Below are 15136 nucleotides of genomic sequence, written 5' to 3'. Positions count from 1 at the left end.
GTGCGATATCTTTGCGTGGTCTTGGGCCACTTGTTATTCTGCATGGGAGGATCACATCTAATCACTATTTAAGCATTCCAGGGGATCATGCCCATCCTTTTGTCCAGACTGTATTCCCTGGAAAGTGACCACTTTTTCAAGACGACGCCCCTATCCACACTGCTAAGTGTATTCAAGAAGAGCACGACGATGCAATTGAACATCTTGCTTGGCCACCTCAGTCTCTAGACTTGAATATTATCGATGATTTATGGGCATATTTGGAATCCAAACTTTGTTCCTGATTTCCACCTCCATCCAGAGTTTTGGAATTAGAGACCGCTCTGCAGTAGGAATGGCTTAATATTCCTTTAAATATTGTCCATGACTTTTATGCATCTATAACACCCTGCATTCAATCTGTACTTCAGTCAAAGGGTGGTCCAGCCCCCTATTAATAAAGATTTTCCATTATTTCACAGGTGTTCCTATTATTTTGTCCTCCCTCTGTATATACAGTTAAACTAAGACTTATTCAAATCATACATGACCAAGAATAAAATTTTTTAAATTAATATTATTCATTAAAATGGAAGCCAATACAGCAGAGGCAGAAACTACTAGGGGAAAAAAACTGTTTAACTTTCTTTTCTCATATTAAGGTTAGACTTATCAGAGGGGCTTTGCTCTTTTTGCCCTAAGTTTTAACTTGGACTTTGCTGCAACAGGCAGTAAAGAAAAGACAACTAACTACATAATGACTCTGGAGCCACTGGCAGAAAGAAGTGTAATCCACCACCATATGCAATCCTATGTTCTTTCTAACTGTTCCATGCTACGTTTCAAAGGTCCATACTTCAAAGTTGATTGTTAAATTATTATTTTGGAAGAAAATTTCCTTCCAAGTTACAGCAGTCTTATAAATACTGCAGTATAAATATATGTAGCATCTAAATATACAAAGTAAAATGAGATGCAAATTAAAAAAAATTACACTATATGCAATAAATAAGAATTTATAATGGAATAATGAAATAATGAAGTATTTATAAAGGAAATCAGTTGTAATAACCCAAAACTGTTTTCAAGATTTTTTTCTTCAAATTTATATCAACATACAGTACAAAGTCCGAGATGTGGACTTGTTGGGACTTCGGAGATTCCAGATTTGGGATTTTTCCGGATATTAGATCATCAATTCAGAAGTCAAACAACAAAAATCAGTGTTATAATCAGCAAAACCGCAAATGAAGTTAAACAACTGAAGCCATTTGCGGTTTTGCAGCTGAGGATGGTGGTTCGGTAAAACCATCGAAACTGGTCCTGTGAAAATTTTGTAAATATAACGCTGATTTTTGTTGTTTGACTTCTGAATTAGTATTTATTCGGCATGTTATTGTGTCTTAATTAGATCATCAGTTTAAATCTAGAAAGATGCCACATAGAAATTATAAAACTAAAAATATGAAATCGTAATTTATGAAATATTGAAGCATTTATGATCTAAAGGGTATCAAAATTTGCTAAAAAAAGATTAATATTTATTTGTTTACTTTATTAAACATTTCCTTTAATGTAAATTGCTTAAGTTGCTTTGTTTTTTGTGCTCATACTTTCTCTTCAATTCTACAGACAGACATAATTTCTTGTTCAGTTACAAAGTTCCACTGTTCAAGTCCCGTAGTTGCTGTGTCAAGAACTCCAACTAACTTGTCAATCGAATTTTTTTTTTTTTTTTTTCAATAAGATCTCTGTTACTTTCATCACTATCGGGAGCGATATTTTAGGATCTAGAACCGTATTACACATTTTGCCATCTGTTTGGTCAAAAATTATTTTTTAAAGTACCTGGAGGCATATCCTCCTACGATTTTGTGATGCTCCACACAGCATATTTTATGCTAAAACATCCCAAAAATTCTTGAATAGTCATGCTATTATTCAAGAAATTTAACTTGAATTTTAAAAATGGTACTTTATATGTGAAATTCAGTAAGCACACTATCCCGATATCCATAGGCTCAATGATGGACATACAGTTTGGAGGAAAGAATAACACAAATACATTACCTTTCATTAAAACTTTAAGTGAGATATGAGCCGAACAGTTATCTACAATCAGGACAATTTTTGCATAATCAGATAAACCAATCATATTCAAATTTTGCCAAGCCTCGGGTATGAAATTATTTTCAAACCAATCACATATTAACGCTTGTGTTATCCATGCTCTTTTATTTGCATGATATATAATGGGAAAATCTTTACTCCTTTAAATGCTCCAGGTAGTGCATTTTTTCCGATTACGAAAAGTTTACACTCGTGTGTTGCTGCAGCATTTGCGTATGCTAAATTTGCTAGTCTAGCTTTGGAATCTTTGACACCAGCTGGAGCCTTTTCTGTAGAGGTTACCAAGGTATTGATTGCATGGTGCATATAGCCAAAGATCAGTTTCATTAGTGTTGTAAATTTGTCCTGGAGATAACATTTCACTATTAATGAGTTCAATGAATTCATCTGCAAATAGTTCAGCAGCTTCAGTATCAGCTGAACAGTTTTCATCTGAAATTTTCAATTGCATTATACCACGGAGATTTTAAAATTTGGTTAACCAATCTGTCGGCGACACTTTAGTGTTTAAGTGACAGATTCAAATTCGACAGATTTGAAGTTTTAAAGTTTATTTGTCTCAGTTTTTAAGTTTATTTCTTCATGAAATATTTTGGCTTGAGGCATTAGCATTGGACCTGTCAATGGCCCGCCCTCGCTGTGTCTCTGTATGGCCATTCAAATCATCACTTTGTTATGATCATCACATTTAGCATAAAGAATAATTTTTCTGTTATTAATTGTGAGTGGGATGTTGGAATCCACAAAAAATTCATAATGTTCCTTTTCTGTTATGTCATACACAGTTGACTTTCCAATGCCATACTTCTCACATAATTTGGAGAGGGATATACCAATATCCAATTTTTTTGCAGCAATTCCACTTTTTGTTTAATGGACATTGGAACATGCTTTCGTTTTGTAGATCCTGTTGCTTCAGAATTAGACACTCTTTTCGACACAATCGGAAGTTCAGATTTTAGTTTTCACAAATCTGCTGTAATTATAACAGCCTACAAAAAATAATAAGCTGAATCAAATCAGAAAGTTAATGAACAGCACAATCTGCTATATTAACTGAAATTGTTTGGGATCAGTAAGATATAATTTAAGCCTAGCTTAATAGCATTCACTATACATTATTGGCTATGTAGCATGAGATTGGCGACGAAAGACAAAATGTTCCATTAAATTTTGTCTTGCTTCTATTGCACACTGAGACAATTAAGCCCGAATTGTATTAATTTAGTTATTTATTATACTTACATCTAATTCTTGCAGATGCTTAAAGCTTCTCTGAGTCGTGAATAAATAAGTTTCCACATATCGTTAAGCTTACTGAAGGCCAGCGCTATATATTTTGCTCACATAGTCTCTGTGGTAATTCCCAGAGTTCTAAATTTTTCCCACCCCTTAATTTTGGGTTCCAATGCTTTCCCTAAATTCTAAAAATTTTTATCATTTTTAATTGTGCTACTCGGTGCTTCTCTAAATTCGAAAAATTCTGTCTTCCCTAAATTCTATCGCCCAGTGCAACCATGTGAGCTCTGGTGCCTGTTCTGGATTTATATGAATAAAAAATCAGTTAATAGCATTAAATGTAATCTTTTAGCCTATAAGCATCCTTAACAAAATAAATTTTTTACATGTGAAAAGAAATTTTTGTTAAATTTTTTCTCATCAACATTTCGCATATTATATATTTAAAAAAAAATTGTTCAGGCATCTCTGCATGAGTCATTACTCGTCATGCGTTGATAAACATACGGTAAAGGCAGCAAAATATAACAAATAATGATTCGCCAGGTTGGCATCAGGGATATAAAATATTAGCAGTTGTAAAATCAACTATGCTTCTATATAGAATGTTTCGGTTGAGATGTATGCCAAGCAGATACGCAGCCATGGAGCCAAATTATTGATTACACAAATTCATGCTAAAATGATTGTTTCTTCAATAATGAGGTATTTTATATAATGCCGAAGTGAAATTAAGAATTGGGATACTCCACATGTTTTCTTATGTGGAAAATCAATTGCACATGCATAAAGCATAAAAAAAAAATAAAAAAAAATCCTTAAAAAAAAAAAGTGTTGATTGCTTTAAATTCCAGATTTAGATCATTCCAAATATTGGACATCCGGATCTTGGACTTTGTACTGTATTAGAAAGCATTAAGTACTATTTTCTCCAGTCTGTACACTAGAAACTATTCAAGAATGTAATTTGCTGTGTTTTTTCCTTATTGTCAACAATGACCCAATGCCATATTTACAAATAAGAAGATTATGCTTAATTTTGGATTCTAACTTGAAGAGAAATCCATTACATATGAAACAGATTACAGAGAAATAACCACAATCAAATATGTATAGCCTTACATATTTGAGCTAAAGGAAGTGGAGACATTTTGGATAGAGTTTTTACCAGAAACTTGCAGTAACTATTTTTGGCATAATGTAGCTAAAGGAAGAGAAAATAAACACAGATAAGAAGGAAATTAAATTATCCTATGCTGAATGAAATAATGTAAGCTGTGCTAATTTTAAATAACAAGCTTTCTTTTTAATAAGTCATCTGTTTTATCATAATCTTAATAATTTATTGTCTAATACCATTCTTTGAAGATAATTATGAGAGCTAGTATATATTAATTTCTTTATTCAACAAGATGTAAGGCAACCTGAAATACCAAAGCATACAATATTTAAAAATATTAGGATGGGCATCCAGGTTCTCAAAAGATTTAAAGCACACATTGATGACAGCTTGATAAAATTTATTTTCATAATAGAAACACTCTTCTAGAACTTTCCACAAAAACACTCATACAGCTCTTCTCAGTACCACACAGCATAATTAATAGTTAAACTACAAACTACTAATAATGTTAAAATACAACACAATCTAAAGTGCACCTAAAAGGCGAAGCTAGCATGGAAATCTCAATACTCCAAAGTCAAGTCTGAACTAAAAACTGAGAACTGATACTCACTTTGGTCTTATATAGTTTTCGCCTGGTTGCCGAGAGCTGGAAGACATTATGAGGGCCGGATATGGTTACAGTTGCATAAAGGATCAATTGCAGTTATTCAATTTATATACCCTTTACATGTATAGCGGACTGGACCAAAATATTGCCAAGTTTGGCGACTTTTGACGATTTCTCGCCAAATTTGGTAAGAAATTATGTCACTAAAACCATATTGCCAATTTAGTGAGGCAGCCATTTACCTCAGTGTTAAATATACTGCAATACCCTGCAATTTTATTTTTCTGGCAGAGCTTCATCTCTTGAGGCACTCCATGTTACATATACAAAAAGTACTATAATTTTACATATAACTGGAATAAAATTGTTTATGTATGTACAAAATTCATAACATTACACACCACTGAAGTATAATGCTATTATGAAAGCTTTCTTTAAATGTATCATATTTCCATCTCAATTTCAAATTTATGTCCAATAAATATAATCATATATTTCTGTTCATTCTTTCAGTAAGCAAAATTTATTCAAAATGGGATTTTAATGCATATCATTTTCTTGCATCTTATCTCAAACTTAGGGAGATAATTTGAATGCATAAACATAATATAACAAGAGATTCAAAGAATCTATTTACCTTCCATATTTTTTCCATGCAAATTCGTGACACAGTGAAATACTTTAAATTTTACATCAGATGCCAATTCTTGAGGAATATCCCCCCATGGATATGCTCTTCCTGCCAAACAACAACTAAAATATAAAATTAACGAAACCAATTTAATTAATGTACATGGGATATACCTGGTACCAAATATACTCTATAAAAAATTTTCATTAATAAATTTAAAAAAAAAAGTAATTTACCTGATATATACCAGTAATTTATTTCCTAGCTTAATTTGATCATCAGTAAGTTGCTTTCCTCTTTTCACAGCTTTCTGAAGAATAACCATTAAATCCTACATGAAAATGATAAAGTCCAGCTTAAAATTCAGAGAAGGAAGGTTATTATAATACAACTTTGACAGTCATAGAATTAATGATTTATATAATATGAATTTAAGATAGAAGCCAATGGAAATTAATATGTTACACAATATAAGAGTTAACATTAGTCTCTGCCAGTTTAACTGTTAGCAACAAATAAACAAAAGCTTTTTTTCCTCTTCTCTCTTCTGCTCTCTTCTCTCTTCCATCCAAATGCTCTTCTTTTCAAATGTTTTACGGCAGCAATTTTTGTCATATATCTGATCTAACGCTGTTTATGATTTTTCAGAGCACTGATCAATTTGAGCAGGGAAAAAATGTAATGATGCCATTCGAAAATTTTAATTTTTTTTTTTTTTTTTATTGTGAAAGCTCTATTGTTTTATAGCATCACAATCTCAGGCACATACCTTCAAATAACAATACCATATGAATTTTATTTTGATTGCTTGAGAGAATAAGCCACTAGGGGATATATCGTAATATATCGGGGAAGTATTTTTATAATCATCCTCTACATAGCATTGCTCTAATATACAAATTTTGACCAAAATTCAAACTTTTTCTGAAATTATATGCAATTTTCTTCCCAAAGTTCTATTCTGTACCTCAAATTCTGCATGCATAAATAATAAATTTTATGAAAGCATGTCAGAGATATTTGCATGTTTGAAACTTGGTACTTATTTTCAACCTGATGACCCTCCCCACACACAAAAAAAAAATTCAACAATTCGTAAGCTTCTAATTTACATTAATTCTGACACTTAAAAAGAGAAAGAAAAAAAAAAAAAAAAAAAAAAAACCTCAGTCAATGACTACAGTAAGACCCCGCTTAACGCTGTTTCGGTTTAGCACTCTTTTATTTCAACCCGGGGATTTCACGAAATCGCTCGCAGCATACGGGGATTTCCCGAAATATTATGCAGCGATAGGTTTCAAATACATATCCGAAAGAGTGTACTTGTATTTCTTGTTTGGTGCGGTATTGTACAGACATATTTTGAAGGGGTAAATGTGGAAGATGTCGAAGAAATAATTCAAGAAGCAGCGGCTAGTCTTTCTAATGATGAGCTCAAGGAATTAACTGAACAAGAAGAAAACAAAAATGTTGACAGCAGTGATTCAGAAGAAGAGCAAAAAGAACTTTCGATGGCGTTTGTAAAAAGGAGTTTGTCTACCATAACTGAAATAATGGATCAATTCATTGAAAATGATCCAAATTTTGACAGGAGCTCAAAAGTAAGGCGTGGTGTTAGAGATGCTCTATCCATTTATGAAGAACTTTTAAGAGAACAACGCAAAAGAAAAAGGCAAACAACATTAGATGCTTTTGTCACAAAAAGGCAGAACACTGAAAACGCGGAAGGCTAACTAAATATGACTGACTGAGAATTTTATTTGTTTTTTTTTTAAGAATATTCGTTTTGTTATTTATATTTTGTTTTTATTTTTGCAAGAAATAATAATGTGGTATTAATTTGGGCTTTAAGAAATAAATGTTTGGTTTTATTTTTATTAAAAACACATACTTTTTAAATTTAATACCTAACCAATTTCCTAGCCATCTTCCCCTAACCCCAATATTTACATGTAAAGATAGCCTCGTTTAGCGCTGTTTCGCATTACGCTCTACTTTGATGGAACGTATCCCTCGCGTTAAGCGGGGTCTTACTGTATATGCTAAAATCTTTCAGACCTTTAAAACTCAGTTTATATATAAGCTTCAGCACTTTAAACACAAAATCTTTATATTTTTATAAAAATATTATAATTTTTTTAACTGCATATTTTAAAAAAAAAAGTGGATTCCAGAAAAATAAAGACAGGATTTGCTAAAAAAGAAATTCTTTTAAATTAATTCTTTATTTAATTCTTTATTTGATGGATATTTTGATTTGTCCTAGAAGATGAAATTCTCCATAAAGAAGATGTAATTTGGTATAAAAGAAAATGTAAGTTATTATGAAATCTGAATGAATCTGAATATTATGAAGGTCACATTTGCATAAAGAATTAACTAAATACCAAATATGAATAGCTGTTATGAATTTTGTATAAAGTAACCTGAATGGCCTTCAGAAAGAAAAGCTTTGCCAGAAAAATAAGATTACAGGACCAAGTTAATTTAATATGGAAGTAAAAGGCTATCTCATTAAATTAGCGAGTTATCACCAAGCTCGTGATAGTTTTTGCAACTACTTTTTATCAAACAAATTTGGTGAGAAACAACTAAAAGTTACCAAACTTGGCAACCATTTAGTGACATTTGGGTCTGGCCCCTGCACAACTGTAATTGATCCTCACATACAACCGTAACCATATCTGGCCCTTACATGTAACAGTAACCATATATGACTTCCGGTACCTTCAAGAAATGGAAGGCACTAGAGATTTCTTGCAGGCTTGGAGAAAACTACATAAACCCAAAGAGAGTATCAGTTCTTAGTTTAGAGTAGACTGTGGAGTATTGAAAGATCAACATGTGAATTTTGCTCTTTAAATAAACTTTGCATTGTATTATGTTTAACGTTCTTAGTAGTTTCAAGTGGTAACTACTGACTGTGCTCTATTATACTGAGAAAAGCTGTATGAGTACTTTTGTGGAAAGTTCGAGAATTGCAAAGCATTTCTTTTGAAAAAATAAACTCTATCAAGCTATCATCAGTTCCACGTGCATTCAATCCACTATGAACCTGTAGGCAAGCAACATTTTTAGTGTTAGAAGTGGGGCTGAACGCTGGTGACCACAGCGATGGATGAACAACTAAGACAGCTGGTGACAGCCTTTGCTGCATTCCAGGAAGAGATGAAAGGGGCTGTCAAGTCTGATTAAGAAGAAATGGAAGCAGGTTAAGAAAAGATGGAAAAGGATGTCAAATCAGTTCAAGAAAAGATGGAAGTGGGCCAAGAAGAAACAAAAAGAGAAATTACAGCCATAATAGAAAATTATTTTGAGGCTATGGAAGGCAGAATATCAGGAAAGAAAATTGGAGAAGTTGAAGAAAGAGTTTCTGCTGTCAAGCAACAAATTGAAGAAAGCGTTTCTGCTGTAGAACAACAAATCAATGAAGAGTTTCCACTGATGTCACCAAGGAAGTGTATACCTTGAAGAAGTCCACAGTGACAGCTGGATATAATTCCGATGCCTTTAAATTCATACCTGTATCTTCCTAACCTTCTCTAAAGCTATCCTTGCATGATGAAGAGACCTCTTGACAAGGTCCAAGACTCAGTTCTATATAATGGCAAATGCAAATGGATAGGACTCCAAAACTAAGGCCTCCCATCTCGTCATCTCTGACAACAAACGCAAACTCTGCCCCAAAACTGGAGGCTAGATTTTGAAGCTCTATCCAGCGTATTGGAGTTGCGCTTTGGAGAGATGAGTTAAAAGACTATGCAAACGTTAGTTCAAATCTCCCCAAAAGATGATCATGGAAACACTCCAAGAGATTACCATGGATGTTCAAAGTTTGTCTCATTTCGCCATTTCAGATTGCCTAACAGAAAGAAAGAAAATTTGGTCCCAGTGCTTCATTGGTGGCATCTGGGATCCTGAGATACAGAAAGTCCTGTGAATGCCAGATGTCAAGGATCTAAAAAGCGCTTTAATGTATGCCATGAAATTCGAGGCACCCCAGTAAGTAACCTATAGAGATTGCCACTTAATCAGAGTTGCTCATGTTCAGGAGCTAGTGGATCAACAGGCTGCTCATCTAGACAATTTAACCAGACAATGCCTTGAGGCAGAACAGGAGTGACAACCAACTGACTCTAATATGGTAGAACTGTAATGGTGAAGGAACTGCAGAACACATCAAGGCATGGAAGCTAAGAGTGCTCCCAAGCAAAAAGGCAGGAAACAAATTGGTGGCCATCTTGTGGAACGGAGGTTGTTAAATAGAGAGAAACTCCATTTTAAAGCGCTTCAGATTTCTGCAATGAATGGTTGCAATAATGGACTCTTCATCATAGGACATATAAATAGATTTCCCTGCAATATGACCATCGATACAGGAGCTTATGTTAGCACAATTTGAAAAAATTTGGCGTAACAATTGGAAGGTAAACTCACATGGAAGACTCCTGCGTTACCCTCCAGATTGTGTCCAGGCATAAAATCAACATTGATGAAAAATTATACTTTAACATCACATTTGGAAGCACTGCCTACCATCACATTGCATTATGTGACAATTATTACAGATCTGCGACTACTTGGATTAGACTTTGAAAGAAATACAATATTGCACGAATAACGAACTGCATTCTGCCTTTGAGGATATAACCCTATTTGGAATTAAAGATGAATCCACCAAATCACAGCTCAAGACTATATCACAGTACAGGCAAGAACACAAATTTTACTTCCTTGATTCTTAGCTGAAAATATAAATTTTCGGTATGGCATAATGGAATATTCTAAGAACTGTAACAACCCAAATGAGTACTATTAGCCTCAGCACTCATTGACCTAACAAGAAGTATCATCCCAGTGAAAATTGCCACAAGTGATAAAGCAAACGTCATTAAGAAAGACAAAATGGTTGCAGCACGTATTACAGTTACCTACATTACATGAACCAGTATCCTCCAGTCCTCAGCCTTCAGAATGCCTAATATTGGAGTTATTGAAGAATGTATGATTAAACGATGAAGAGGAGCCCACCAGCAACTGAGCGAAAAAGTTGCTGAACACTGATAGTTCGGTCCGAGGTTTGAATTCTGTGAACGGGCTGGCTGCATGGGCGTTTTTGTGGTTTTCCCCATGTGTAACGTGTATACGAGCCAGTTTCCCTTAGAAAGTCCTCCATGAAGGCATCCCTTCCCTTAGGCAGATAGACCTAGTGTGCTTTGCCGTAATCTCAATAAACCAAACGATGATGAGACGAGTGCTGCAGAATGAGTCATTCAAGAGTTTGAAGAGGTTTTCTCCTATACATCTTCTAATGTAGGTTGATGCACTTTGGGACAGGTTCTTGGGCCTCTCCTATCATTCTGGACAGAAAGAAAGATGTTTCCACTATATTTTGCATTGACTGACAACATTCGGTTATGGAAGTTACTTTTGCATATGTTTCATGAATTTTAATGTACGAAAAATGGATACCGCCCGGTGGTGAAGTGGCTAGCGCATTGCGCAGCTGCACCACATGCCTGGGGTTTGATACCCAGGCTGGGCAAGGTTGACTCAGCCTTTCATTCCTTGAGTGGGTCGATAAAATGAGTATCAAGTTCACTTGGGGACTAAACACCCGGGGTCCTGCGACAAGCTGACCACTTGCCCAGGCCATATGCTGATGTAACCCAGGGCCCAAGGTCAAGAAAGCAGGTTTGGGGGCACTTCAGGCCGTGGCCCACTAGGGCTGTTATGCCACTAAGTTTAGTTTTTTACAAATGGATATAATGCCTAAAAAGAGAGAAAAGATTACAGCACTTAACAATCCCACATCCATGGCTGTAACAAATATTGCCTCCATGCTTGGTGTTGGAAAATCGAGCGTTTCTGGAATTCTGAAAAGGCACAATGAAACTGCATAATTTTTCTCGAAAGGATGGGGAAAATGTAGAAGGCAAAGAAAAAAACTCAAATCTGGTGAATTTCTACCCCAAAATGGCATAATTAATTCAATAGAAACTAGGAAAGATCTTTATTTAGGTTAGAGATATTCATCCTTTAAATGTGCAGTATAGACTCATAGCGGGTTGGAAAGTGAGAAAGCATATTAAAAAATAACTTATAACCTATCAAATGAAGTAAACTGTTTATTGTGCCCCCCGAAAAAATACAAATCTCGGACTACAAGTGACTGGGAAAAGGTCATTTTCAGTGATAAGAATTATTTATTTATTCACGGTTACACATCTAACATTGTTAGATAAAGCAGGAGTGAATCAATAAGGCCTCAACCTACCCAACAAACCATAAAATACCCCCCCCCAAAAAAAACAAATGTTTTGGTATTTTTAACTGGAGATAGCACTGGAAATCTAGTTCCTATTCATAGGATGATGAACTCATTGAAGCATATAGAAATTTTAAAACATAGATTTGAGCCATTCTCGAAAACCTTTGCAGAGCATTTCAGCATGACTTGGCTCCATGCTATAATTCAAAATTCATCAGAAGGTTCTTGTTGGAAAACAAAATTACTGTGCTAGACTGGCCTAGAAATTCATCAGCCTCAAATCTGATCGAAAACTTAGGCACATTCTCAAGGAATAATTTAGCAAAATGGATTGTACAACAAAAGAGTACATAATTCTGAATGCTAGAAAAGTGTGGTTCCACGATGAAGTAAAACCTATAAGGACAAGACTAGTAGAGTCAATGCTTAAGCATATTATAGAGCTAATATGTGCTAAAGAAGGACATATTTTCTAGTAATTTTATTATTATCATTGTATATGAAGGTATGAATATAAATTTCCAAAAAAATATCACTTTGTCCCAATTAATTTGCTCATTATAGTATGTAGAAGATCAAAACAGATTCCCAAACTTCTTTCAATAAGCAGTATTACACACCTTCCAACAATTACTCATAGATCAAGAGAATATGTGCAAAACTTTTTTTGCCTACAGAAGGGTCATAATCAGCTGCTCTAGTAATTCTTGCAAAAAATTGGCATCATATTAAATGGGGTCAGATAAAATGAGTCAATGGGGGTAAAATATCTAAGGTCCCAGAAGATGAAATAAATAGCAGACATGTTGACTGATCATTATCGCTAAATGACAGATTTGCCCAAGCTAAGTTACTGTAAGAAAAAAAAAAAAAAAAAAAAAAAAAAAAGATCTGCTTAGATACTTTCAAATATTAAAGTTACAATTTTTGGAAGAACCATCATGCTGAAACTACTTGTGTCAGTAAATAACTGCAAGTTCATCACGCAGCATCAAATGCAATTTAATGGAAAAGATTCAAATTTAAAAAATAAGAAATATACAAAAGCACATGGCATAATAAATTGTTTTTCTTCATATGTTTCCATGTTTAAAGACATTTACTTCGTTCTCTCATATTTCTAATAAAATTTTTAAAAAAATCATTTCTTTTGCCTTTGATCCTCATTTTTTTCATGAAGTTTCATATCAATAGAACTTCAAAAGATCAGAATATAAATAACTAAAAAAAGAAATGAGTCAGAAAAAATTAAACATGACATGAAGAATAATATATATAAAAGTACAGACATAAAGAATAAAGGTGAATAAGTATTGCTAAGAGCATACAGTAAAACTAAATGAAAAATAACTTTTAAATATTTTATCATCAGCCTCTACTGTTACAAATCTAATTTGGAGACATTACACAAATATTTACCTCAAATGGTGTGACATAATCTATCATTCCATGATTATATATATAAATAATTGCATCATATAGTCCTTCATTCCAGCATAAAGTCATAACCTAAACATGACAATATTTGTAAGAAAGAAAAAATAGTTTTATTAATAAACATAAACTATTTTTTGAACTATAAAAAAATTCAAATGCAATTAAAATTTTGAATTTTAATAATTTTAAATTATTGAAAAATGTCAAACTCATTTAATTATGTATGAATAAATATGAATAGTTAAGCAAGAATAAATATTTTAATTAAAATTTTAGTATCACAAAAAATGTTATAACGTGTTAGTGTAATAAATGTTAATGCCGTTTCTTTTGGCTGTGGTTTAATTACTATACTTCCAAATACCATACATTTATATTTCATTGGCATATTGAATAATCCTTTAAAAACATTTTCTTTATCTACATAAACTCAATTTCAAAAACATTTTCTTTATCTACATAAACTTAATTTCAAAAACATTTTCTTTATTTACATACACACATACTGTAATCATTACTTAATTACTAATTCTAGAAAGGTAACAGTAACATATAAAAAAAGAAGAACACTATAATTTGCATAATGTAATTAAAAAACACCTTGGAAGACTTTAACAAATTAAATGAAAATAAAGATAGTATAAACTTTTTTTCCCCAACAGCAGGCCCTCAGCTGACTTCCGCTTGGCCACTACTAAGGCCAAAAGTGGTGGTGACTTTATTATGAAGGCCACCTTTACCTACTATGAAGGGACAAACGGTTACAACCAGGCCTCCTTGGGGATTCGAACCCAAGCCCTTTGGTATCTTAGCCAGCTCTCCTAACCACTACACTATCTGGGCGGCTGATAGCATACACATTATCAAACAGATACTTCATATTAAAACAATAGCTATGATTTACCAAAACAAGCAAATTTAAAACAAGCACCTTATTTGATTTTTAGACTTAGTTCAGATGGCTTGTAATATCATTCATCATTATTTAATTTTTCTTTAATATTGGCCATTTTTAAATGTGAACATAAAAATAAGTAGTGTTTTACTCTTTTTTTTTTTTATCTCAAAAGCAAGAAACAAATAATACTAAACGAGAATGTTAAAATTATCCCGAAATGAAATTATGCACTGGAAGAAATGTACTTCAAGATGCTGTGTGAAAATCTTCAGGAGGGGAAAATCTTCATGTGGTAATAGGTTTTGTTTGTTTTTTTAATCTTCGTGTGGTAATAGGTTTCAGGATTCCTTTTCTTACCATAACGCTTTTCATGTATTACTGGGTAGAAAAACTTGTAACAACTACTGATTGACACAACTACATGGAAGAAGTGTATTTTTTGTTTCTAATCAATCACTTGTAAGCTAAAATTGATAGATCTGAAAAAACTATCCAAGATTGACAAAAGTTTTTTTGTCACACAAAAGGACAACATGAGCAAAGTTTTGCCAAAACCACGGGCCTTCAGATGAATATGTACAGAAAAAAACTGATATTTCCCAATGCAAATACCGAACAGATATGCTGAAATCCTAATCAAGATAATCAAAGAACATATGCATAAAGGAAGAGCAATATTCAAAATTTTTGCCATGCTTATCAAAACAAGAATTTTGAAAAGGCTAGTTTCCTATATTTTTTAAGTGAATCACAAGTATAACTTTACAGATCTAATATCTGATGCATAAATGTAGTAAATGAAATGACTTTGGAATCCC

General features: G+C 33.2%; 1 protein-coding gene across 1 annotated transcript in view; it reads right to left on the bottom strand.

Annotated features, from left to right (window-relative positions):
- Vps8 (vacuolar protein sorting 8) overlaps positions 1-15136 on the bottom strand; it is a 155212-nt gene that overhangs the window by 61703 nt on the left and 78373 nt on the right. Inside the window, exons 20-22 of the mRNA XM_085810815.1 lie at positions 13403-13492; positions 5949-6043; positions 5719-5834 (exon numbers count right to left, since the gene is read on the bottom strand). Of these exons, the coding sequence (XP_085666941.1) occupies positions 5719-5834; positions 5949-6043; positions 13403-13492 (301 nt within the window). The remainder of the gene's footprint in view (positions 1-5718; positions 5835-5948; positions 6044-13402; positions 13493-15136) is intronic.

The sequence above is a fragment of the Stegodyphus dumicola genome, chromosome 2 (assembly GCF_044657685.1).
Source record: "Stegodyphus dumicola isolate Sdum_Otavi_A_Nest chromosome 2, ASM4465768v1".
Lineage (NCBI taxonomy): Eukaryota > Metazoa > Arthropoda > Arachnida > Araneae > Eresidae > Stegodyphus > Stegodyphus dumicola.
This window is presented reverse-complemented; position numbering and strand designations above follow the sequence as displayed.